We start from the raw sequence: 26,688 nt of genomic DNA on the forward strand, positions 1-26,688 counted from the left end.
AAATTATTGTAGGTGCACAGGTGTAAAGTGATGAGAATTTGAAATAAAGTTTAGTAGTAGGCATTCCTTAGTGACATTCTACTGTATTTTCCAGAATGGTACTTCCAGTTTCTGACTGACTCAATTTCTGGTCACCTAGTTGGAAGACATGCCTGGGCATGTCAGGAAAATTTAGGTCAAGATTCCCCAGCAAGCACTTACGATGTCCCAATCTAAACTGGCATCATACATGGCTCTTACCTCTCATTCAGCCCCAATTCCATCACTTCTGTTTCTTTGCCTTTATGTCTCTTCTACTTCTGTAAAATATCTGCATGTTGTCATAGTCATACACTATTTCTAAGTACCATTTTCATTCTTCCATTCTCACAAAATCTGACAAAACAAATGGGATGCCGGCCCAGGTGCAAGAACTTGGTTTTAAATTCAGCTCCTCTACTGAATCCTGTGCATGTCATTTAGTGTTTTTTGGCCTAAACTTTATCTTGAAAATAGACTACGAATTAGATTAGCAATAGTTAACTCTGAGAAACTGACAAAAACTATGGTGCCCTTTCTCAGGAGATTCACATCTGCACATATACAATCTACACACCACTTCGGGAGATTTATAAAGCCACTTCTAGCCTATCTGTGGACACTTTAAGACAGTAGGGTTTTGTTTGTTCGTTTTAATATGCATACCAGGATCACCTGAAGTACTTGTTAAAAATGCAGAGCTCAAGAGATTTTGATTCACTATGTTTGGGGTGTGGGTCCAGCAATTTACGTTTTTTACAAAATACTCCAAGTGACTCTGATGCAGGCCTCCTATTATGCACTCTGGCATCTAGAAAAACAAAGTGCTTAAGGCATCCTAGCATCTCAAGTTAAAAACTTTTGGATCAGCTGCTCACTATAATTCATTCTGAATCTAAAATTCTGTCTGGGTCTGTATCACTGAGATAGGAGTAATAACTAACACTTAACTTCTAGGTGTTAAGGCTGAATCACTGCTGGTGCCATCAGCACAAACAGCAGTCTCAATTTTCCCCTTTGAGTGGGGAAGTTGACAATAAATGCATTTATTTCAAAACAGGAAGAAAAAGCTTGAGGGATATTTACAGTTTAGTTACTAAATGCTTACAAAAATCAAGTCAAATAAAATAAAATCTCAAACCTGGAATCTACAACTTTCTAAAGAAATGTAGGGCCAAGCATGACTCTCTTGGGGTGGAAACGTTTGTTTCCTCCAAATCTTCACAGCATTAAATCAAAGATATCACACGCAGAAACCGGTTTCAGCAGTATAAAAAACACTTTTGTTAACAAAAGGCTTAGAAGTATTTCCAAAATGATAGTATTTGAAAATTATACAGCAACAGTTTAAACTACCATACAGTCCTACAGTCTAACAAATCCTGGTCTATTTACTTTTGGTACTTTTATCAGCACAAGATCTGTGGAGAGGACGAACAACTTGGGCTTACTAAGCACCTCTAACTTTCGTGGCACTTTGCATAAAGCATTTTATTTAATCCTCTGTGAAGTATCACTTCCACTGTATAAAGGAAGAAAGTGACACCCCAAAGATTCAGTTAGTTAAGGAGCCGGGCCTGAGCAAAACTGGCCTCCTACCCTGATTTTTTCACTGGGAGGAGGTCATGAGGATTTCGTGTCCCCTTCTGCCCGTCATCTTCACCCCATCCACCTGTGTCAATTTCCACACGCGTTCTCCAACTCCTTGTCACCATCTGAAACGGTATGCATCTCTCCAGCACGGCCGCCAGTCGTCTTTCCTTGCCTCAGTTTCCCTGGCCAGGGCTCCAAAACAGGGAAGGAGGGTGGGAGAGTGTGAAGCGGATAAAGGCAGGGGCAAGCCTCACCCGGCCTGAGGCCTCCAAGCGTCGTCCTTGGCTGGCTCTAGGGCAGAGCAGCGGAGCGGGACGCAAACCCAAAGTGGGCTCCTTCCTCCGCCCTCCCCGGGCACAGCCTCCCCGGCGCTCGCAACGACGAAGCCAGGCTGCGGCGAGGGCTGGAGGAGAGGCCTGTTCTGACCGCGGCGAATAACATTTCCTACAGCGGTGTGCCACTTGCAATCTAATGGGCGGGCGTTACTGCGGGGCGGGGGATGAAGCGACAGCGACATTTACCTCATCCTGATCCAGCCTGGCCGCTTCCGGCCTTTCTGGGTCGCCCATCGCGCAGACTCCGCCGAAGCTACAGGCGCTGAGGAAACTGAGCTCCGCAGGCCACCTCCAACTACGACAGGACCCAAGTGGCCCGCTTGTCCGCTGGGTCCGCCCAGCCCCTAACTCTAGGGACCCGGTCAGCCCCGCCCCGGCCCTGCTTTCTCGCCTGCCCATTGAGGGACTCTCCCTGCGCCGACCCGGCCCCGCCTCCCCCGTCTCGGGACTACGCCAGCCTCAGCCAGCCCCGCCTCCCCATCTGCGGCCATAGGGATTCTCCCCGCCTCGGCTGGCCCCGCCTTCCCTGCCTTGGGGCTCCGCCTACCTCTGCCAGCCCCGCCTCCCCGCCTGAGGCCTAAGGGATCCTCCCCGCCTCGGCCGGCCCCGCCTTCCCTGCCTTGGGGCTCCGCCTACCTCTGCCAGCCCCGCCTCCCCGCCTGAGGCCTAAGGGATCCTCCCCGCCTTGGCCGGCCCCCTGCCTCCCCGCCTACGACCTAAAGGATTTTCCCGGCTTCGGCCGGCCCCGCCTCCCCCGCATCGGGGCTCCGGCTACCTCTGCCAGCCCCACCTCCCCGCCTACGGCCTAAGGGATCCTCCCCACCTCGGCTGGCCCTACCTCCCCGCCTGCGACCTAAGGAATTCTCCCCGCTTCGGCCGGCCCCGGCTCCCTCGCCTCGGGGCTCCGCCTACCTCAGCCAGCCCTGCCTTCCCCCCTGCGGCCAAAGGGATTCTCCCCGCCTCGGCGGCCCCGCCTCCCTCGCCTCGAAGCTCCGCCCACCTCGGCCAGCCCCGCTTACCCCGCCTGCGGCCTAAGGAAATCTCTCTGCCTCCGCCGGTGCCGCCTTACTGTACTGCACGGCCCAGTCACTCGCCCGTTTTTCCACTGAGGGACGCCCACTGCTCTGGACGGCCCCGCCTACTCCAGCTAGCCCCACCTCACCCCATCGGCCCCGCCTCCCGCCTGCCCACTGAGGATTCCTCAGGAGCCTCTGGGCCCCGCCTCCTCCGCTTGTCCTCTCCAAGCGCCCGCCCCACCTCGCCTCGGCCTCTGCGGGCTCCCGCCCACTGGTGCGGGAGGTGTCCTGTAGGCCGGCTCGAGATTCCCCAGCTCGCACTCGTGATGCCTCAAGAACACTGTACTTTGCGTTAGCCCGGCCTGTCCTGAGAGACTGCGGGAGGCGAAGGGAACGCACTGTTGCTGTGGGAAGCGCCGGGACGGGGCCGCCACACCGCCGGACGCTTCGCGAGGGAAAGGACTGCCTGGTTTCGTGTGTAAGCAACCGAAAAGGGAAAGTGGCAGGGGGTAAAGTGTATGCGTGTGTGAATGCGGGCGAGGGAGAGGGGCACGTTACTGACGTCAGGAAAATATTTTGAAACCTCTGTGCAATTGTTTCAACAAACTAAGTTTTTAGTGATATTGATTGATACTAATCTTCCTGAGGGCCGGGCACTGTAGAAGGTGAGGGAATTCACCTTGTGGAAATGAACTAATTGAATCCCCGGGTAGATCCAGCGACTCTCCTCGCAGTGCGGGTGAGGAACCGAGTCAGGCTGTTCAGGTTATCCCGCTCCGAAGTCGTAGCCTCCAGGGTCTCCGGCCATGACCGTCCTCTGCGTCACGTCGTGGCAGTGACTACTGGTGATGGCAGTTCAGTTAGTAATGCCCTTCTCGCAGGGGGACTAGCTAAAGAAAACTACTACAGAAAGAAAGAGAGAAAATAGTTTAGTCTAACAAAAGTAAAGTGGAAGAGAGATTTGTTGAAGTAGCTTGAAGCTGAAAGATTGACCGGATTTTGTTATGACCCAAACAGCAGGCACCTGTTTTGTGGCTGGCTGAAGGATGGTAAATGGGATCAAGGTCTCACTTTAAGCGTTGAAAATGCTGAAAGCTCTTTCTCAACCCTCCCAATAGAGTGGGGGTAGAGAGTCTTTGCTTTAAGAAAGACTCTCTAGGGGTCAAATGCTGAGTGAAATTTTTTTCATCTGTGAACTTTAATAGCCACATAAATTCTGTGAGGCCATTGAGTCTCGATTTACTATAGGCCACGTGGCAAATAATCAGCAGATTCATTTAAAGTCATCAAACAATAATTGTGTTTCGGGCATCATGTTCCCTCGCTTATTAGCTATGCTACCTTGGGCCACTTCTCTGAGACTCAGCTTTCTCATTTACAGGATAAGAACAATAATTCCTTCCTCATAAGGTTGTGCGAATTTGATAATATATTACTTGTAAAACACTTACTGGGGTGAGAAGTTACCTTGATGCAATGGTAGCTTCCAAGTACATTACGGGGCAGGCCATCCCAGAGGGTCATGAAACTCAGATGGCTGAGTTCAAAAAGCTCATATCAAATTGAGATGCCTAGAGTCACAGTTTACTAAATCAATTTATTTTCTTTTTAAATAAGTTTATTTAAACAAGACATTTGACTTGAAAACTAGGATTTTTTAAGAATAATGTATCACTGCTGAAAGATTGCCTTACATGTAACAGCTATGTACAAAAGAGTTACAAAATTGCCCTTTGGTAGAATAAAGTAGCAGACTCCTTTTATAGTCAAGATGTCCTGTCTTTGGAACCCATGGTATCTTTAGCCACCATCTCCAACTTTACAGGTGTGTCTATTTCATTGATTGGCTGCCCATTAAATCTAGAAACTCATCAGCCTCATTGCCAAACCCTGTTCACAATAAGCTTTCATTAATTTACTAAGTGGTATATGTCTTCTTTTTTTCTTTGAGACGGAGTCTCATTTTGTTGCTCAGGCTGGAGTGCAGTGGCTGGATTTTGGCTCACTGTAGCCTCTGCCTCCCAGGTTCAAGTGATTCTCCTGTCTCAGCCTCCCAAGTAGCTAGGATTACAGGCGCCTGCCACCACATCTGGCTAATTTTTGTATTTTTTAGTAGAGATGGGGTTTCACCATGTTGGCCAGGCTGATCTCAAACTCCTGACCTCAGGTGATCTGCCCACCTTGGCCTCCCAAAGTGCTGGGATTACAGGTGTGAGCCACTGCACCCGGCTTTTAATCTTAAACTGCACCACAGACTCATCCTCCCCTGCATCCTTCAAATTGATGTGATAGTTGTTCTCAATCTTGTCTCCTTCCTCGGGCTTTCTGTTGACCAGAGTCTTCTTAGCTGCCACTTCACAAAATGGGTACTAGTTCTGTGCCAAACAAGAACACAAGCTGTATCCTATTGGATCATTTTAAAACATTACCACAAGGTGAAAGAGATGGAGTGAACTAACATATTTTGGGTAGGGTGTGGGGAGGGGAGAGAGTGGAAGGATTATACCATTTGAACCTTAATGTTACTGTCCATGTATTATTTGATGCATCAACCTTCCCCGCCAGTGGTGTAATTACGAGGACCATAGTGAGGATGAGCAAGGGTGCTCAGCAGATAGAAGGTGTAGTCAGCACACACTTTTCTTTTGGAGAACTGCAGGAACCTGACCCCAGCTATAACTTGCCATAAATTAACTGCTAAGCAGCTATGGATATTATCTGTGTTTCTTGGACAGAGCACACGTCGGGCCAGAATGGATCTCACCAGTGAGTGGCTGATTTAGGGATAACATTGTCAGTCTGGCAGTAACATCATCATTACCTTATGAATATTTAAGATTTACTTGGGGCCGGGCATGGTGGCTCATGCCTGTAATCCCAGCACTTTGGGAGGACAAAGCCAGTGGGTCACCTAAAGCCAGGAGTTTGAGACCAGCCTAACCAACATGTCAAAACCCCATCTCTACTGAAAATATAATAAGCAGGGCGTGGTTGTACATACCTGTAATCCCAGCTTTTTGAGAGGTGGAGGCAGGAGAATCCCTTGAATCAGGCAGGTGGAGGTGGTAGTGAGCCAAGATTGCGCCATTGCACTCCAGCCTTGACAAGAACAAAACTCCATCTCAAAAAAAAAGTGCTTGGCTTTACAATTATAAATGAAACACATTACAATTCTTCAACTGAAGGAGATATGCAAAAACTGTTATGTTGTTTTGTGTGTGGCTTTTTTTTTTTTTGGTGGGGGGTGGGGGGTTAAAACAGAGCAAAATAACTTACTAGAATATAAAGATAAGACCTGAATGAGCATGCCACTAATGGAGAAGGGAGTCTTTTCACAGAACCATATTTTCTCCCCCATCCTCTCTTCATCTGGTGTGGATCAGAAGAAACCATTGGCCATTTGGTTAAAAAATCCAATACGCTTTTATGCATTATAACTATGGCATATACAATATGCCATAAAGACTATATGAAGATGTAGAATCCTGTTACTCCTAGAAATCTTGCAGTTACACATTTAATTTTATACAGTTACATTGTGACTAATATAGTTACTTTACATACAATAAAGTAATAAGAGGAAAATGAAAGGACAGGGAAAACTACTGTAGTAGTCAGGGTATGGTGGAACCAAACTGCAGTTTTCAAATGGAAAATGCATTCTTGGTCCTTAAGAACAGAGTTCTGAGATAAAGTAGCACGCTCCTTTCTTTAGTCAAGAACACATTAATTGTATCTTTAGCCTCCCAACTTTACAGGTGTGTCTTATTTCATTGATTGGTTGCCCATCAAATCTAGAATCTTAGCCTCATTGCACATCCTGTTCACACTAGGCTTTCATTAATTTACTAAGTGGGTATATATATATATATATATATATATATATTTTTTTTTTTTTTTGTATTTATTTATTTTTTTTTTTTGACTGAGTCCCGCTCTCTTGCTCAGGCTGGAGTGTAGTGGTGTGATCTCGGCTCACTGCAGCCTCCACCTCCTGGGTTCAAGCAATTCTCCTGCCTCAGCCTCCAGAGTAGCTGGGATTACAAGCGGCTGCCACCACACCTGGCTAATTTTTGTATTTTTTAGTAGAGATGGGGTTTCACCATGTTGGCCAGGCTGGACTCCTGACACCTCAGGTGATCCACCCACCTTGGCCTCCCTAAGTGTTGGAATTACAGGTGTGAGCCAATGCGCCCAGCTGGAATATGCTTTTTAATCTTAAATTACACCACTGACCCATCCTGCCCTGCCACCTTCAAATTAATACAGTTGTTCTCAATCTTGCCTCCTTCCTTGGGCTTTCTATCAACCAGAGTCTTCTTAGCTGCCACTTCACAAAATGAGTACCAGTTATGTGCCAAACAAGCACACAAGCTGTATTCTATTAAATCATTTTAAAACATTACTGCAAGGGGAAAGAAATGGAGTGAACTAACATATTTTGGATAGGATGTGGGGAGGGGAGAGAGTGGAAGGATTATACCATCTGAATCTAAATGTTACTGTTCACGTACTGTTTGATATATCAGCCTTCCTCATCGGTGGTGTAGTTACGAGGACCATAGTGAGGATGAGCAAGGGTGCTCAGCAGATAGAAGGTGTAGTCAGCACACACTTTTCTTTTGGAGAACTGCAGGAACCTGACCCCAGCTATAACTTGCTGTAAATTAACTGCTGAGCAGCTATGGATATTATCTGTGTTTCTTGGACAGAGCACATGTGGGGCCAGAATGGATCTCACCAGTGAGTGGCTGATTTAGGGATAACAGTTGTCAGTCTGGTGGTAATATGGTCATTACCTTATGAATATTTAAGATTTACTTGGGGCCGGGCATGGTGGCTCATGCCTGTAATCCCAGCTTTTTGAGAGGCCAAGGCTAGCAGATCACCTGAGGTCAGGAGTTCAAGACTACCCTGACCAACATGGATAAACCCTGTCTCTACTAAAAATACAAAATTAGCTGGGCGTGGTGGTGCAGTAGCCTGTAATCCCATCTACTCAGGAGGCTGAGGCAGGAGAATTGCTTGAATCCAGGAGACAGAGGTTGTGGTGAGCCAAGGTTGCGCCATTGCACTCCAGCCTGGGCAACAAGAGCAAAACTCTGTCTCAAAAAAAAAAAAAAAGATTTACTTGGTCCTTCCAGACCTTTTAATCTAAAAATGAAATTCTCATGTGTTCCATTATTTTTGTGTATGTTCAATACATATATGTTCCATTCATCCTTTTTTTTATTATACTTTAAGTTCTGGGGTACATGTGCAGAACGTGCAGGTTTGTTACATAGTTATACATGTGCCATGGTGATTTGCTGCATCCATCACCCTGTCATCTACATTAGGTATTTCTCCTAATGCTATCCCTCCCCTAGCCCTCCACCCTCCAACAGGCCCTGGTGTGTGATGTTCCCCTCCCTGTGTCCATGTGTTCTCATTGTTCAACTCTCACTTATGAGTGAGAACATGCGGTGTTTGGTTTACTCTTCTTGTGTCAGTTTGCTGAGAATGCTTTCCAGCTTTATCCATGACCCTGCAAAGGACGTGAACTCATCCTTTTTTATGGCTGCAAAGTATTTCATGGTGTATATGTGACACATTTTCTTTATCCAGTGTATCATCGATGGGCATTTGGGTTGGTTCCACATCTTTGCTATTGTAAACAATGCTGCAATGAATATACATGTGCATGTGTCTTTATAATAGAACGATGTATAATCCTTTGGGTATATACCCAGTGATGAGATTGCTGGGTCAAATCGAATTTCTGTTTCTAGGTCCTTGAGGAATCGCCACACTGTCTTCCACAATGGTTGAACTAATTTACACTCCCACCAACAGTGTAAAAGTGTTCCTATTTCTTCACATCCTCTCCAGCATCTGTTGTCTCTTGATTTTTAATGATCACCATTTTAAGTGGTGTGGGATGGTATCTCATTGTGATTTTGATTTGCATTTCTCTAATGACCAGTGATGATGATGTTTTTTTTCTTATGTTTGTTGGCTGCATAAATGTCTCCTTATGAGAAGTGTCTGTTCATATCCCTAGCCCACTTTTTGATGGGATTATTTTTTTCTTGTAAATTTATTTAAGTTCTTTGTGGATTCTGAATATTAGCCCTTTGTCAGATGCATAGATTGCAAAAATTCTCTCCCATTCTGTAGGTTTCCTGTTCACTCTAATGATTGTCTTTTTTGCTGTGCAGAAGCTCTTTAGTTTAATTAAATCCCATTTGTCTATTTTGGCTTTTGTTGTCATTGCTTGTGGTGTTGTAGTCATGAAGTTCTTGCCCATGTCTATCTCCTGAATGGTATTGCCTAGGTTTTCTTCTAGGGTTGTTACGGTTTTAGGTCTTACATTTAAATCTTTAATCTGTCTTGAGTTAATTTTTGTATAAGGTGTAAGGCAGGGATCCAGTTTCAGCTTTCTGCATATGGCTAGCTAGTTTTCCTAACACCATTTATTAAATAGGGAATCCTTTCCCCATTACTTGTTTTGTCAGGTTTGTCAAAGATCAGATGGTTGTAGATGTGTAGTGTTATTTCTGAGGCCTCTGTTCTGTTCCATTGGTTTATATATCTGTTGTTACCAGTACCATGCTGTTTTGATTACTGTACAGTAAAAATATGATAGTTTGAAGGCAGGTAGCATGATGCCTGTAGCTTTGTTTTTTTGTATTTTTTTTTGTTGTTGTTGTTTTTCCTTAGGATTGTCTTAGCTATGCAGGCTCTTTTTTGGTTTTATATGAAATTTAAGGTGTTTTTTTCCAGTTCTGTGAAGAAAGTCAGTGGTAGCTTGATGGGGACAGCATTGAATCTATACATTACTTTGGGCAGTATGGCTATTTTGATGGTATAGATTCTTCCTAACAATGAGCATGGAATGTTTTTCCATCTCTTTGTGTTCTCTCTTGTTTCCTTGAGCAGTGGTTTGTAATTTTCCTTGAAGAGATATTTCACATCCCTTGTTAGTTGTATTCCTAGGTAGTTTATTCTCTTTGTAGCAATTGTGAATGGGAGTTCACTCATGATTTGGCTCTCTGTCCGTTATTGGTGTATAGGAATGCCTGTGATTTTTGCACATTGATTTTGTATCCTAAGACTTTGCTGAAGTTGCTTATCAGCTTAAGGAGATTTTGGGATGAGACGATGGGGTCTCTAAATTAAACAATCATGTCATCTGCAAATAGAGACAATTTGACTTCCTCTTTTCCTAATTAAATACCCTTTATTTCTTTTCTTGCCTGATTGCCCTAGCCAGAACTTCCAATACTATGTTGAATACATTCATCCTATTTTTAACATGCCTCACAGCATAATTATTTACTGTTTATACTTTATACATCTTACAAATTTCATTATGTCTAATGAGCTGTTTGCTCCCATACTTAGTTTCTCTCAATTTCTATGGCAGAATTGAATATTCTTAAATAACATAGCAAAAGCACATCACAATACTTAGAATAGTATAGGCAGTATGAGTTTCCCCCAGGATATTCAAAGTTATTGGGAGAGCAAATAAAAAAAGAATTAAATGTGTAACTGAAAGAGCTCAAGGAGTAGGAGGATTCTACATCTTCATGTGGCCTTTATGGAAAATTATATTTTCCAAAAATGGCCACAGCAGTATTTCTGGTATCATATGCTGTTCCAGAACTTGGATACACCTCCCACTAGAAGGTGGCATCTAATGCACTTCCCTTTGCATATGGGCCATCGATACTAACTTCTAACAAGTAGGATACAGTCAGGTGCCACATAACACTTTGGTCAATGATGGACTCCATATATGGCAGTGCTCCCATAAGATTATAATGAAGCTGAAAAGTTCCTATCACCTAGTGACATTATAGTCACAGCACAACGCATTACTCATGTTTGTGGTGATGCCACTGTAAACAAATCTGTGTTGTCAGTGTATTAAGTATAGCTCATATAATTGTGTACACTACATAATACTTGATAGTGATAATCTATATTACTGATTTATGTATTTAGTACAGTTATCACTATTTTAGTGTATACTCCTACTTATATATATAAAAAAAAATCAGTAACTGTAAAATAGCTTTAGGCAGGTCCTTCAGGAGGCATTCCAGAAGAAGGTGTGGCAATTATAGGAAATGATAGCTTCATGTACTTATTGCCCTGGAGACCCTTCAGTGGGACAAGATGTGGAGGTGGAAAACAGTAATATTGATGATCCCGACCCTGTGTAGGCACAGACTAATGTGTGTGTATCTTAGTTTTAAACAAAACAGTTTAAAAAGTAAATTATTTTTAAAAATAGAAGAGTTTATAGAATAAGGATATAAAGAAAGAAAATTTTGTGCAGCTATACACTGTTTTAAGCTGTTATTACAAAAGTCAAAAAAACTTTAAAAAAATTTAAAAGTTTGTAAAAAAGTTACAGTAAGGTGAGGTTAATTTATTGAAGAAAGAAAAATATTTTTATAAGTTTCATGTACCTAAGCATACAGTATTTATAACATCTACAGGAGTGTGCAGTAATACTCTAAACCTTTACATTCAATCACTGACTCACTTAAAGCAACTTCCAGTCCTGCAATCTCCATTCATAGTAAGTGCCCTTGTTATACAAGTGTGCCTTTTTTTAACTTTTTATATCATATTTTTACTGTACCTTTCTGTGCTTAGATACACAAATACTCTTGTGTTACAATTGCCTACAATATTCAGTACAGTAACATGCTGTACAAATTTGTAGCCTTGGAGCAATAGGCTATACCATATACCCAGCCTAGGTGTGTAGTAGGCAGTACCATCTAGGTTTGTGTAAACAGACTCTATAGTGTTTGCACAACAGTGAAGTCATTTAACAAAAACTAGCTCATACAGACTACATGGGAAACCCACGTGAAAAGCAGCTGAAGCACCAGCCAACAGCTGACATCAACCTCAGATGTGTGAATGAATGAGCCTTCAGAGGAATCCACCTCCTAGCTGTCATACCTTCCAGTTGGAACCCCCAGACATTATGGAGCAGGAAAATACCATCCTGTGTTCTGTCCAAGTTCCTAACCCACAGAATCCACGAGCATAACAAATGGTTGTTTTAAGCCACCAATTTTGGGATAATTTGTTATGCAGCCATAGTAACTGGTCCAGCATCCATTCCACTTAGATTTGTGTAGTGATCACCTAAGAAGACAAGCTAGCATTTTGTATAGAAAATACGTAATTTCAAGCAACTGGTGTCTTAATTGTATGTCATTCACTGAAAAAATCCTAATTTCTCAAACTTGATGTCTCAACCCCCTCCACTTTTTTTTTTTGAGACAGAGTTTCAACTCAGTTGCCCAGGCTGGAGTGCAGTGGCATCATCTCTACTGCAGTCTCTGCCTCCCAGATTCAAGGGGTTCTCCTGCCTCAGCCTCCTCTTCTGAGTAGCTGAAACTACAGGCACGCGCCACCTTGTACAGCTAATTTTTGTATTTTTGTAGAGGTGGTGTTTTACCATGTTGGCCAGGCTGGTCTCAAATTCCTGACCTCAAGTGATCCGCCTGCCTCGGCCTCCCAAAGTGTTGAAATTACAAGTGTGAGCCACTGTAAGGTTTAAATGAAGCAAGCAAGGTTCGAATGAGGCAACTGAGGCCAGTTATTGAAATAAAGAAATTTAATCAGCTCCTGGGTGAGGTTCTGCGGTCCGACAGGAGGGGCCGGAGAAGTCACACTTGACTCCTCTTGGTTGTGGGGTTTTATAGGGAGTGGAGGCATTCTGATTGGTTGTGGGGAAGCAGGACATGGGCGGGGGCAAGCTGCCATTGGCAGGTAGGTGAGATTTCCAGTGAGCGAGCCGCCCAGGGGGAGTGGGACCTGGATGGGGCAAAATGCTATTGGGCAGGTTCTGGCGGGGCTTCTTTTAAATTTTGGTGGGGTTTTTCAACAGTTGGCTAGGTGCTGAGTGCAGAGGCTAGTGTTGAGTGCAGATTTGCATGCTAAGTGCAGAAGTGGGTGTGGGGGAGTTTAACAGCGGGCTAGGTGCTGAGTGCAGAACTACAGATTTGCATGCTGAGTGCAGAAGTGGGAGTGGAGTGGTGACGTGGTTTCTAGGTGGGGAGGGGGGTGGGCATGTCCGAGCTCCTGGCAAGGCGACCGGCCTTACATTCTGACCCTTTTGATGATATAGGGTGCTGCTTCTTTCTGGCTACTTCCTGCTGAATAGGGGCGGAGTGAGGAGGATGGATCAGTTGGCTGGTGCCTCGGTTGGGAGTCGGACACAGGGGTGAAGCAGCATCTGATTTACGGCCACCCTGGAAATTTCCCTTATGCGGGCCTGTAAAAACCTGAGGAAAAAAGGGGCTACCATTAAGAGAAGACAAATTATGATAATGGGAGTGATGATGGGGGTTAACCAGGTAAGTATGGGAGATTGCCACCAGCTGAGAGGCGAGACTGATGTATTTTGCTTTTTGCGGAGATTTTCCTGGAGGCGGTGAAGAGTGTTGACGTTCTCTTCTGCCAGGCCTGATTCATTGATATAGTAGCAGCACTGTTCCTGAAGAAACAGACAGGTACCTCCTTTTTCTGCTGTTAGTAGGTCAAGGGCCCGTCGGTTTTGGAGAGTTACCTGGGCCAGTGACGTGATTCGTTGCTGGAGGGAGGCCAGGGAGGCAGCTGACACTTCAGTGGCCACACGGAGCTTGTCTTCCAGTTGAGCGGCTGAAGTGACACTGTAGCCCATCACTCCGCCTCCTATTCCAGCAGCCGCTAAAGAGGATGCTAAGGAGAGGCCGACTACTATTGGGAAGAAGACAGCTCATTTGTTTCAGCGAGCAGGGGAAGGCGTAAGGAGAGATAGGAGCTCAGCTTGCCCGTATACCTTTAACTGCAGGACTAGAGTAACGGGCACACAGAGGGAGGGGAGGGAGGCATTTATAACTTTGGTTAGGGTTCCATTACACTAAAAGTATCCTCCTGGAGGCGCATAAAGGGTGGATTTTACTTTTGCAGTTGTGTTGCAGCTGGAGCTGTTGGCCATTCTGTAGCAGAGAAAGAGCTTTTGGGAGTGTACCTTGAACAGCGGGATACCCGTTAGGGTGGTGTCAGGCCCCATAGATGATCGTGACAGGTTGAACCCGGTCCAGAGGGGAACTGCGGCTAAGGGGGGTTTGTTAAGGGAGGCACATAAAAAGCAATTAGTGAAGTTTATGGCTTCGACTAGTGTTAACCAAGAGAAAAGTTCGGGGTTGTTGTACCTTCATTATCACCCTTATTATCATCACTGTCATCACCACAACCTTTATCATCACCACCTTCAGCATCATCACCTTCACCATCATCACCATTACCATAGCCTTCATTATGGTCATCACAACTTTCACCATCACCATCGCCTCCATCATCACCTACAACATAATCATCACTACCATCACCTTCATTATCAACTTCATCATCACCCTCACCGTCATCACCATTACCATCACTTCGCTATCATCAGTTTCATTACTTTTATCACACCTTCATCATCACCTTCATCATCACCATCATCACCATTACCATCAGCAGCATCATCTTAATTACCTTCATTACCACCACCATCATCAACAGTCACCTTCATCTCAAGGGATGGGGGTTGAGGCGAGGGGTTGAGACCGGGCGTAGGGTCGGTTAGGAGGGGCAGTAGGAGGTGAGTGGGTGATGGGTTTGAGTATGGGAGGCCAGTAAGTGGGAGAGTGGCCCCCACAGTCTGGAGAATATCTCGTCCTAACGGGAACTGGGCATGAGGGCGTGATTAGTAAAGAGTGAGAAAAGGGGTGTCCTTTGAGGACACAGGCTAAAGGATGAGTTTGATTAGGGCAGGAAGGCTTTCCATCAATTCCCATAACTGAAACCTGGGAAGATATGCTAGGCCTGGAGTAGGAAGGCAGTACAGAATAGGTAGCACCTGTATCCACTAAGAAGGAAATGGACTTACCCGCCACCTGCAGCGTTACCCTGGGCTCGGCAAGGGTGATGGGGGTCCTCGAGTCTGGGCTGTGTCAGTCGTCCAGAAGGCCGAGAAGTTCAGGTGAAGGGATTGCTTCCTGTGGACCAGCCTGCCCCTCACATAGAGGTGTTGGGGGTGAGCCCGTAGTCCAGGACTGGCACTCGTCGTGCCAATGTCCCAGCCGCTTGCAGTCTGGACAGGGCTTGGTAGGTGGTCAGGGACATGGACACTGACGTGCCCAGTGTCCTTCCTGACTGCACTTGAAGCAGTGCCCAGGCAGAGCTCCGGGTTTTGATGGACCCCCCCGACCAGGCGCCTGGTGGGCTGCTGGCCTCAGGGCTGCTACAAGAGCTTGGATTTGGAGGCTTACCTTCTGCTGTAAATGGGCCTGTCGGGTGGCCTCAACCATTTCCTCGTGGCCATTATAAACCTTAAATGCCATGTTTACCAGGTCCCATATGGGAGTTTGGGGGCCCTCCTCAGCCTTTTTAAGTTTCTTTCCTATATCAGCCCTGACTGGGAGATGAAGTGGGTGGCTAGGACTATAGTCCACTCTAAGGAGGCTGGATCCAGCCGGGTATGGAAGATCATAGCATTAGTTAATCAGTAAAGGAAGGCGGCTGGGTTTTCATCAGGTCCCTGATGAAAACTTGTCATAATTAACTACCTTGTGGGCTGCGCTTTGCATGCCTGCTAGGAGGCACTGTAGCATTTGGTCTTGGCGGCGGCAGCCATCTTGACCAGTCTGATAGTCCCAATTAGGGTTGGCCTTGGGGACCACCACTGCCCCCACTGGCATCTGGTTGTTAGTTAGGTGTACCTGATCAGCGTATGCCCGGGCTGCTGTAAGGATCCGGTCCCACTCATCTGGGGTGAGGGTGGAGGATAGGATTACATACATGTCATGCCAGGTTAGGTCATATGCCTGGGTAAGATAGTGGAATTCTTTGGTGTAGACGGTCGAGTTAGTGGAGAAAGACCCTAGGCTCTTTTTGATAGCCGATAGGCCAGAGAGATAAAACGGAACGTGCACTCGTACAACTCCCTCAGCCCTGGCTACCTCACGCAAAGGGCAGAGGAGTGGGGGGGTCGTGAGAGCGGGTACGAGCACTGATGGGGGAAGTCATATTAGGGCTTTGGGGAGGAGAAGGAGAAGAGGGAAGAGGGAGTTGAGACCCCGCATAAGGAGGAGGGTCGGTAAAGTGGGCGGGGCAGGACAAGTCTTCCGGGTTTTTGGAGAGTGCAGAGTCGGGCGGGGCTGAGGGCAAAGGCGGGGTTTTGGCTAACAGGACCTGGGTGGAGGAACAAGAAGAGCAGAGGGTGGGTCGGGATCGCAGATACCAGAAAGCCTGGACATAGGGGACTTCCGACCACTTGCCGTTTTTCTGGCAAAAATTATCTAGATCTGTTAGAACATTGAAGTCGAGCGTACCCTCTGGAGGCCACTTAGACTGGTTGTCTAGAGAGCACTGTGGCCAGGCCATGGTGGAGAGGAAGAGTAGCCTTTTCTTTTTTATGGAGAGGCCCAGTTTGGGTAGATTTTGGACTAGGCATTCTAATGGTGACTTGGGGTCTAGGCAGGACTCCTGATTACCCATAGATGGCTTTTGTGGGGTAGTCAGAGGGATATGAACAGATATTACACCCAACACGGGCAGAAGTATTCCTTTCCCAGAGGGGGTGGCTGAGAGAACTTAACAGGCTGTAAAGATTATAATAAGGAAGAAGATAAAAAGAGACAGGGCTAGAGTTATCTGCCACATAGAAATGAGACCTCAGTGGTAGAAGAAGAATAGGAGGAAAAAAGAGAGCAGAGTTATTTCTAGGGGCCTGAATTCAGTAAAGGTTCCCTGCAGCCAGTGGTCTGTTACCCACTGTAGAATATCTGCTACTTTAAGGGAAGCAGGTCTAAACCACTGTACATCGGCTAACAGGAGTTTAACAAAACTGGTGAATCTACAATAAAGACAGAACCACATATAGGATTGATGGACGAGGGATGGGTGCCCCCCAGATGAGAGACCAGTCTGATGCCTTCCCGGCCACATCCCCAAAGGGATGTTTCAGGGCGTCTTGGCTAAGGTGTACCCGTATAACCCCCAGGCCTGGTTACCTCAGAACTTTCAGTCCAGAGGTGAATCACCATTATGCCTTATGACGTCCCCGTGGAACCGTGGGTTGAGGCCCACACAAGGCCCGTAGCTGTTAGGCTGTGGGACTACACATAAACAAACTCATTCACTCACTCGTGCTGTGGGTAGGAAAAGAAACTGAAAGTACAGTTACTCCATTAAGCAGGAAACAGCCGCTATTTTGAAAGAGGGAGAGAGAGAGAGTTAGGAGCAGGAAACGGCCACCATCTTGAGAGAGGGAGAGAGAGAGTTAGGAGCAGGAAACGGCCGCCATCTTGAGAGAGAGAGAGAGAGTTAGGAGACAGGAGCAGAAACAGGAGCTGAGAATACAGCCGAATCTGAATTTGCTGCTTACTTATCCGCTCTCGGGCAGGGCCTGGGTTGACAAACGGGATATCTGACTACCCAAGCCTCGGCCGCCGCGGCGGAGATGATCGGAAGGGCGACTCAGTGTCACGCCACTGAGCACCGGAGGCTAACGGGAAGCTCCTGGAACTTCCAACCTGAAGCTGGAGGGTTCAGGAAGGTGGGGACATCTCCCTCAGATTCCTGACCCTGAGATACCCCTTATGGGGAGAAGAAAAGAGTGTAGGGTTGTCTCCTCATGCTTAGGTCCTTGGAACAGAGCCGGGGCCCTCGGCAGAAAGCCGGGGTCCCGGACCCACGGCGGAAAGGAGTCCCTGACACGGCAGCAATTACAGACAGGGAGTCCTCGGAGCAGGTGGCAGGAGAGGCTATGGGCAGCAGAAGTTTTACCTTGTGGCGGAGCAACTTCCTGGTCCGGTTTTGGGTGGAGGAGTCAGTTCCCTCCAGCAGGGGTCTTACAACTCCTCCCATGTTTTGGCACCACTTGTAAGGTTTAAATGAAGCAAGCAAGGTTCGAATGAGGCAACTGAGGCCAGTTATTGAAATAAAGAAATTTAATCAGCTCCTGGGCGAGGTTCTGCAGTCCGACAGGAGGGGCCGGAGAAGTCGCACTTGACTCCTCTTGGGCGTGGGGTTTTATAGGGAGTGGAGGTGTTCTGATTGGTTGTGGGGAAGCAGGACGTGGGCGGGGGCAAGCTACCATTGGCAGGTAGGCAGGATTTCCAGTAAGCGGGCCGCCCAGGGGGAGTGGGACCTGGACGGGGCACAATGATATTGGGCAGGTTCTGGCAGGGCTTCTTTTAAATTTTGGCAGGGTTTTTCAACAGTTGGCTAGGTGCTGAGTGCAGAGGCTAGTGTTGAGTGCAGATTTGTGTGCTGAGTGCAGAAGTGGGCATGGGGGAGTTTAACGGCACACTAGGTGCTGAGTGCAGAGCTACAGATTTGCGTGCCGAGTGCAGAAGTGGGAGTGGAGTGGTGACGTGGTTTCTAGATGGGGAAGGGGGTGGGCATGTCCGAGCTCCCAGGAAGGCGACCAGCCTTACAGCCACCATGGCTTTTAAATAAAAAAAACTTTCACAGCCACTGTATTGTTACTTAAGTATGTACAAACCTAAGACCAGTAATAAACTCCTTATTCTTGGAGCTTTACACAATCAAAAGTAGATTAATAAATTAAATACAAACAAGAGTATAGAAATGGTAAAATTCCAATTTACAACCAAAAGCAATGGATGATAATGTTGTTTTGCTGAAACTATATTGCATGAGTGTGAATTTTACAGTGACCATTAATGAAGCATGTTCTTTTGTATTCTAGCCATGGGATAGATAATTTTTTCTACAACTCTTTTTATCAGTTGCCTTTCATAAGGAACAAATGTGTCATTTACATATTCCACTCTGTTTTTTTCTATTGCTTGACATCAGTGCCATCATAAATGGTCAACCAGGTAATTCAAGATGCTGCATGTATATAAAGAATCAAAATAAGATGCTTGTGAAAAGTTGGTAGATCCTGAACCCTAGTTTGAAAACGGCTAAACAATGGGAAAAATAATGAAAAAAAAAAAAAAAAAGAAAACAGCTAAACAGGTCTATATTTAATGAGTCATTCATTTATAATTCAGGAAGGACTCCAGTGTGAAGGAAGGCGAAAATGTTGGAGGTAGATTAGTTTAGAGCTAATTGGAATAGGCCAAGTGCAGGATAAAGCAAGCTTGAAGTAAGGCAGTGGTAGTGGAAAATGCAAGAAGAATGCATGCATGTGAGTTAAGTAAATGTACTCAAGATGACTTGATCAGTCGTTGGATATGGAGTATAGGGTAGAGAGAGGAGTCTAGGATGACAAGCTTCTAATCCAGAGACTAGGCAGTTAGCAGTGCCTTTTGCCAATGAAGTCTTACTTAGTAGGAAAACAGTGAGTTGTTTTGGGCATGTCAAGATCATGATTCTCATGGGATCCAACTGAGGGTTTCTAGTAATGTGGTCCAGAAGTGATTGGCTTGGCCATAGATCTGATCCAGCTCTGACAACCTGAAAGCCATACTTAGCAACCCTTCAAATGAATAATAAGTAAAGCAGTTTTTGCAAAAGAATCAGCAAGCAATACAGATTTTTAAAAAATATTTCAAGTGCAGTACAAAGAACATTTCCCACTTAACTATTTCAGAATAAGTTGCTAATATGTATAGGCTAAATGCAGAAGAAGGGAGACAACTTTCTTTTACCCATTATAAGTGTGAGCACTGGAAGGACAGTAGTTTTGGGTCATAGAGTTGGATAATAAGACAACATTTCAAAGGTGCAGAGTTCCAGGTGAGATAAAATCAACAGGTTACAACAGTATGTTCCTAAATTGTGTTGAAGTTGGTCATTTGATCCTTCAATAAATTTAACATTCTACTGGGCACTGGAGAGGAAAAGGTAATTGAGACCGTTTTTACACTTAAGAGGAGAAGGGGAAATCAAGCAGATACATTGTTCAGAGGGAGTACAAAGAAAGAGTAAAACAGTTTTGTCAAGGTGGAGGGCAGGTCAAGGAGAGCACCTCAAAGAGGTGGACAAACCGGATTCTGAATTATTAATAGGAACTAATCATTCCAAGAGGGGTCATAGAGAGTGGGCAGTAAGGTCAGAGGGAGCAGTATTTATACAGGCTTCAAGGTGACAGAGGTCATAACCCACCAAGGGACTGCAAGTCTTTCAGTATAACAAGGTAGCAGGTAAAGATAAAGCGGTAAAGCAGGATTCCAATCATGAAGGGCCTTGTTGAATTTGAACTTAATCTTGTATTTTAAAAAGGTGAGTAAAATGGTTAATATGCATTTTAGAAATTGTTGTGCCTCTACATATTAAAAGAGCAAAACAATAAACAGAAACCAGTTTGTAAGCTGTTGATACAATCTAGGTAAAAGGTGGTGACAAAGTTAGGTCATGACAGTGGATGTGGAGAGAAGTAAATGAATTCAAGAGTTCAGTATTTAACTATAGGGCTTGGTGGTGAATAAGAATGTAGGGGTAAAGAGGGAATTGAATGATTCCATGTTTCTGACATGGTAACTAGATAACTTACTGATTCATAAATGAGTTTTCATGAGGCACTGTTGTACACACTGGGCTTGAGAGAAGTGAACAAGGATAGAGTTTCTGATAGCCTCTGTTATCGTGGAGGGTCACTAGAAGTCAGATGATGAGCACGTAAAATAGTTTCAGATAGTACATGGATGGACCAAGGGTGGTGAGAGTTGGAATATCTGTGAAGCATTCAGGGTAAAGTCATAGCTGTAGGAGGGCAGGCAGCGGTCCTCTTGTTACTGCAATCAACTTCTATTGGTTTAGGGCATTAGCAGTAGGAGAAAGTACAGAATGACAAAAAATTGCACAAAAACCTTAGTCCTTTTTCACTTTCTTAGATCACTTAAATACTTTAGTTGCTGTACCTTAATATTGGCAACTTTCTGCCTCCCTTAAACGGGTGTCCCAAGATCTGCTTAAGTTTTATTTTAAAAATAAGAGAATATGTTGCAGCGCTTCCAAGAAGTTCATGTGATCAAGAAAACTTACATTACTTCTCATCCAAGTCAAGGACCATAGCTTTTCTATATAGTGGTTTACTACCTCATTTATTATAGGTAATATAGTGGTTCCAGATATTTGGCATCTTTTAGAATTAAATTCTTGCATTAAAAAAATATGAGTGAGGGCCAGGCACAGTAGCTCACGCCTGTAATCCCAGCACTTTGGGAGGCCGAGGCAGATCACAAGGTCACCTGTCTCTACTAAAAACACAAAAATTAGCTGGACATGGTGGCAGGCGCCTGTAGTCCCAGCTACTCGGGAGGCTGAGGCAGGAGAATTGTTTGAACCCGGAGGCGGAGGTTGCAGTGAGCCAAGATTGCGCCACTGCACTCCAGCCTGGATGACAGCGAAACTCCATCTGTGTCTGGAAAAACAAAACAAGAGTGCTTTGTTCAAGGTCCTGTATTTCAGGTTATGGAATTTAACATCTTAAACTTTTTCAACATCAGACATATCTTTTTAAATGCGTGCTTCTCCACTTTATTCCAGAGTATATAGAACAGTTTTTAGTGGGTACCTATCCTGACCTCAAGTAAATGTTAGCCTTGAGTACTGTTTTTTTGAATTGGGTAAGGATGCTGGCATGTCACGTAGGAGGCACGTTGCAGTATTCAGACTTCTAGACCTGGTGCTAACCAAATGTTTCTATATTAAATGGCTTATGTTGTGCTTTTTGAATGTTTTCTAGCTTCCTTAGTCTTAATTTTGCTACTCTGGTCTGTGTTAAAGCAGAAACCTGATGATCAAAACCTCCAGGAATCAAACTCTCTCCTTTTAATCACTGTACTTGGACTTGAGTGCCTATATTTTGAGGGTATTATGATTATTTTATTTTCGCTCACTCCTCCATACCCCAACAGTTTTAATAGCTGAGGATCACTATGACTGTTTTTATGTGGGCAGAATTTTTAAGAAAACACAAATTTAGATATTTGTTCCATAAAGTTACTAAAGAGTAAATATATTAAAAGTGATCATCACATAAGCCTTCCATTTCTATAGGTGGTAACAATGCCTGTGATTTCATTAGACAAAACTGAGCATGTAAAAATGTAGTTGGCTACCTGGGAGGCTGAGGCACTTCGTTTACAGATAACTTTCTTAAGGCTAACTCAAAACACATCTAACCAGAACCATGCTATAAGCTTGCCAGAGAATGACAATGCATTTAAACATCATAAATAGTCAAATTTCATCTTCCCCATTGAAGACAGCATTTCAGGTACAAATACATGGCCTGGTAGTCTTTTTCCTGGAGATCCTACTTGTATCAAAGTCAGCCTATAGCAGTGGAAACTATTGATTTAAAGTTTAGCTGCCAGAAATAGCGTCTGAAAAAGATTCAGGAAATTGAGTTATTTTACTTTACCCATGAAACATCTATCTGCTCTTTTGGAGCAAGCAGCTCTTTATACCTTATGAGAAAACTTAAAAAGTTAGGCTTTTCATTTTAAGTACCATGGTTGATTTCAGACAGGTCTTCAGAGTTCAAACTGTTATCCTTGAGGAAAATTATGCAGGACAAAAATGTTTTTTTAGAAATAATTAGCAAAAATAGATGAATTATTGCCTTTTCATAATGCAGCCAGGACTTTCATTGGAATATTTGATTATTCTATGACCAACTCACTTATAATCATACCTTTCACAGAATAGTATAGCGCTACGTGTAGTATATAGAGGCTCCAGAATGCCTAGAGGTGTAAATCACTTGAGCACTAACTAGATGTGTAACTTTGCGCAAGTTGTTTAACCTGTGACTCCATTTCTCTTGAGGATCATTAATAGTCTCTTTCTCATGGGGTCAAATGAGATAATACATGTGGAACACTCAACAAACTGTGGCCAGGCACAGTGGCTCACGCTTGTAATCCCAGCACTTTGGGAGGCCAAGGCGGGTGGATCACGAGGTTGGGAGATTGAGACCATCCTGGTTATCCTGGGCTAACATGGTGAAACCCTGTCTCTACTAAAAACACAAAAAATTAGCCAGGCATGGTGGCATGCACCTGTAGTTCCAGCTACTCCAGAGGCTGAGGCAGAATTGCTTGAACCCAGAAGGCAGAGGTTGCAGTGAGCCAAGATCGCACCACTGCACTCCCCAGCCTGGGTGACAGAGTGAGACTCTTTCTCAAAAAAAAAGTATGGCACATAGTAAGTACTATAATAATAGTATTTTAGAGGAACTTCATTTTCAGTCAAGTGTTTTTTGAATTTTAAGAGGTAAGAAGATATTTTGCTTAATCCAAGATACCTTGAGGTAAATTTAAAAGCCACGTTTTAAATACATTTTTATTGTTTTTCATACAGATATCACTTCTGTGGTTATCAAATGGTTTTGAATCTATGTTCATGCCTACTTATATAGATTGATGTAAAAAGTAAAAATATTTTCATTCACTATTGAAGGCACTTCCAACCAGCCCCTCATCAGGAGGAAGAATCCAATTTAGGACTAGTTTATCAATAGATGTACTTTTTCATAGGTTGTAAGTAGGAAAGGTTTGGCTCTCAGGAGCTTTCAACAGGGCATTTATATTTGTAAATAAAAAGGAATGTTCTTTGAGCAGTGTTTCAGAATCACCTGGGATGATCTGAATGAAGATTTGTGGCCTCTACCAGACTGAAGCAGAAAGGGAGCAAGATGATGAGGAATGCTTAAGAAACTGCACTAACAAACTCTACAACTGAATCTTACAGCATACAGAAGCATGGGAACTACTGCCTCAAGGTGAGTGTCTCAATTTGAGTTTAAACATAGGAATTGATGACTACCTTTAACATATAAAAATATTATCTTTATGGGAGGGATGTTGTTTGAGGGCAGCTACTAAATAGTCAAATCATTCTTTTAAAATACCCTCCCACGTCTGCCCCAGTTATCCATTATACTGTACAGTCTCGTATTCAGATGATTTAGGTGAAAAAAATGGTAGCAGCAAACTCTGAAAACATTCAGTAAAGTTCATTCTTGGTCTTCTCTTCCTAAATTTGTATTCAATTGTTAGGTTTAAACACTAAACAAGACCAAAAGAGAACTTTATTTTACATGTCTTTATTTTACATTTAGAACCGTTTTATGATTACTTAAAAAAAAATCTTTTAATATTACTAAAGTTTTTTTAAACCAAAATCTTGATTTAGGAAGACTTAAGACATGTGCATTATTTTAAATATTTTCATTATTTCAGTAACTATTAAAAATAAATTCACAATTAGGGTTTCAAATGTCCTAATCATATCTAGTTTGTTCTCATTTAATATTTTATCAATCCCATTATGTGCATACAAAGGTTAAAGTGATAGATAAATTGTATATCTTTCAAACACATTGATGCTAATCAGCTCTTGATCTAATTACTATTTCATTTATTCAGAAATAGCATTTAGACATAAAATCCAATGTCTCGCTTTGTGAAATAACCTTTGGCTAATTTACACACAGATCTAATACAGCGTGTTATATAAGTTTTAAGTAATACAATGAGTCACTACTATCATTAAATTTTAAATATTTTTAGTGTTAACAGGGCTGAGAATATCATGTGGTTCAGTCTTCTGAAGAAAGCTATATAATAAAATCATAGTGCCTTTGAACATGAAGACTATCCTCAAGGCCAGAAGTCCTACAAAGGAACTGAAAGGTAAGAGAGATTCCAGAGAATTGCTCTCCTCATTTTTAACATATAAAGTGACTGTTTTAAGTCCCTTCATTGAAGACTTAGTAAAGAAAACAGTGTTGTTATGCCACTGAATAAAGCTACTTAAACCACAGTAATTTTGGGATATTAATCCTAGACTACATAATTAATGGGTCATCAAAAAAAGAACCTGTCAGTTGTTAAGTGTAAGTAAGTTAACTTCCTATGCCAAGTAGGGGTCACACTTCACTTCCCCCATTTGTAAAAAGAAAAGGTGGCCAGGCCAGTGCCATTCAGGATTCTCTGCTAACTGTAAAATGTGGACTGATTTTCTTCTTTTTCTTATAGTCCAGGTGTATATAAACTTCCAGTTCTTTAAATCAAAAATTTTTATGCATATAACCATGTCATTGTATTGCCCATAGTTTAAAAATGTACAACTACATAAATAAAAACTGTTTCTTCAATATTACTTGACATTACTTTTGTAATTTATTTATTTAAAAAAGTAAATGTAACAAGATACTTAAAAAAGGCTAGATACAAAAGTAGTTAAGCTGCTCACGAACATTTAAAATTTTCCAAAATGTATCTTCAATAATCATAATCTTATAAAACATTTTACAGTTATCAGAAAGTGCCCAGGCTGAGTTTACATAACTGAAATACCTTAGTACAAATGTCTAGTTAGAACTGAAGTGCAGTAACCCCTTGACTGACTGCTCATTGAAAAAGGGATACAAAGAAAAGATTGATTGTGATAAAGTATTGTGCATTGGCCCCATCATATGTACAAAAAAAAGTGCCCTCACTCAAATGAGCAAATTACATGCAAAATATTAGTGATATCATTTAATATCCTAGAGCTCAATGCAGTCAAAATAAACCGCAATAAAAGTGGTTTTTATAGGTAAAAGTGATTTCATCTCTTAAGATCTGAATGTCGAGAACTTTTTTACAAGTTCCATATACAGGATACACAATTGCAGCCAACCACAAATTAAACACCATAAAAAAAGTTAAAATGAAAACACAGAACATACTTAATTTTTTATTTTGAAATTCCCTATTCCCTCTATACAAGAACCTTTGCCGAAACACTTTCCACAAAGGCAGCAGTGAATTTTCAGAACATTTACATTTTTCCCCCCTCAGCAAAAAGATAAATCACAGTGTAAATTATGTTGTTCTGCTGTCATCTTTGGCTGGGGTTAGACCCAGAAGTTGTTGACTAGCAAACCAATATAGCCAAATGTTGCTAGTGCTCCTCAGGCCTTTAAGCTATAAACTCAGCAAGGAATGTTTGCATTTTATCTCTTTAAGGTACCACCGGGAGGACGGGGGCTATGACAGCATTAACTTCCATAAACTTTTATAGACAAATGGAAAAAAATCTACAAAATTAGCTAGTAATATTACACAGCAATACACACTTTTTATACTCTACACAAAACCAAAATTCTTGGTCTTAATGGCGAGTAACAATTTCTGTTTGAGAATCTGTTTAGAGGAATAAAGTGGGACATAAAGTCGAGAAATGCAAGTATTTGCAGTAGGAAGATGTTGGTCATCTGGTGGTCTTATTGTGATTGAGGGCATAGGCTGAAATCCTTCTTCACTGGCTGGCAATGATGGGCTTGATGTCCAAAAGTAAACCTAAACAGGAATTTAACAGGTTAATATTTAACTTTTAACTCTGACGATATATACAGAGCCCTATTATTATGTTAAAACCTAAAAGGAGATATTATTTTAAACTGAGTTATAAATGGAAAGGGATGATTCATACCTCAACACAGTTTTTTTTGTTTGTTTGTTTTTTGTTTTTTTTTTTTTACTTTTCTCCTCAAGGGAGTAAGTCTAGAGTTAGAAAGTCATTTTTTTCCCCTCTACTATCTCAGAGCCTCAGGATTTTCACCTGTAACATGAGGCTGTGGGACTAAATGGTTTCTAAGAGCCTTTCTGGAAGCTGAATTCCATAAAGTGTCTATTAGTGGAAAAAAGGCACAAGGCTGCCCAACAAAAGTTCACACAGGTTATCTTAAAAAGTTATTTTACATTAAG

The 26,688-nt window shown here is 43.2% G+C and overlaps 2 protein-coding genes and 1 long non-coding RNA gene across 19 annotated transcripts in view; 1 reads left to right on the top strand and 2 right to left on the bottom strand.

The window, feature by feature from the left end:
• Positions 1-2,799, bottom strand: part of RRM2B (ribonucleotide reductase regulatory TP53 inducible subunit M2B) — a 36,574-nt gene extending 33,775 nt beyond the window's left edge. For 2 of the 8 annotated variants that reach the window (XM_012455860.3, XM_012455859.3), the window contains exon 1: positions 2,133-2,326. In XM_012455860.3, the coding sequence (XP_012311283.2) occupies positions 2,133-2,180 (48 nt within the window). In that variant the 5' untranslated portion in view covers positions 2,181-2,326. Of the gene's footprint in view, positions 1-240; positions 311-1,617; positions 1,803-1,865; positions 2,042-2,132; positions 2,327-2,784 lie in introns of those variants that run through there. The other 6 variants (XM_012455861.2, XM_012455865.3, XM_064384461.1 and 3 more) reach the window with 6 other exon arrangements.
• Positions 2,800-3,253: 454 nt separating this feature from the next.
• The window catches only part of LOC105719679 (uncharacterized), a 29,267-nt gene continuing 5,832 nt past the window's right edge, over positions 3,254-26,688 (top strand). For all 4 annotated transcript variants that reach the window (XR_010345596.1, XR_010345597.1, XR_001108023.3 and 1 more), the window contains exons 1-3: positions 3,254-3,440; positions 23,554-23,714; positions 24,505-24,627. This is a non-coding gene — a long non-coding RNA (uncharacterized LOC105719679). The remainder of the gene's footprint in view (positions 3,441-23,553; positions 23,715-24,504; positions 24,628-26,688) is intronic.
• UBR5 (ubiquitin protein ligase E3 component n-recognin 5) overlaps positions 25,644-26,688 on the bottom strand; it is a 155,230-nt gene continuing 154,185 nt past the window's right edge. For all 7 annotated transcript variants that reach the window (XM_021675740.2, XM_021675739.2, XM_021675742.2 and 4 more), the window contains exon 59: positions 25,644-26,280. In XM_021675740.2, coding sequence (XP_021531415.1) covers positions 26,068-26,280 — 213 coding nt within the window. In that variant the 3' untranslated portion in view covers positions 25,644-26,067. The remainder of the gene's footprint in view (positions 26,281-26,688) is intronic.

Source organism: Aotus nancymaae, unplaced genomic scaffold, assembly GCF_030222135.1.
Source record: "Aotus nancymaae isolate 86718 unplaced genomic scaffold, 86718_ANA_hifiasm-v0.15.2.pri h1tg000036l, whole genome shotgun sequence".
NCBI lineage: Eukaryota > Metazoa > Chordata > Mammalia > Primates > Aotidae > Aotus > Aotus nancymaae.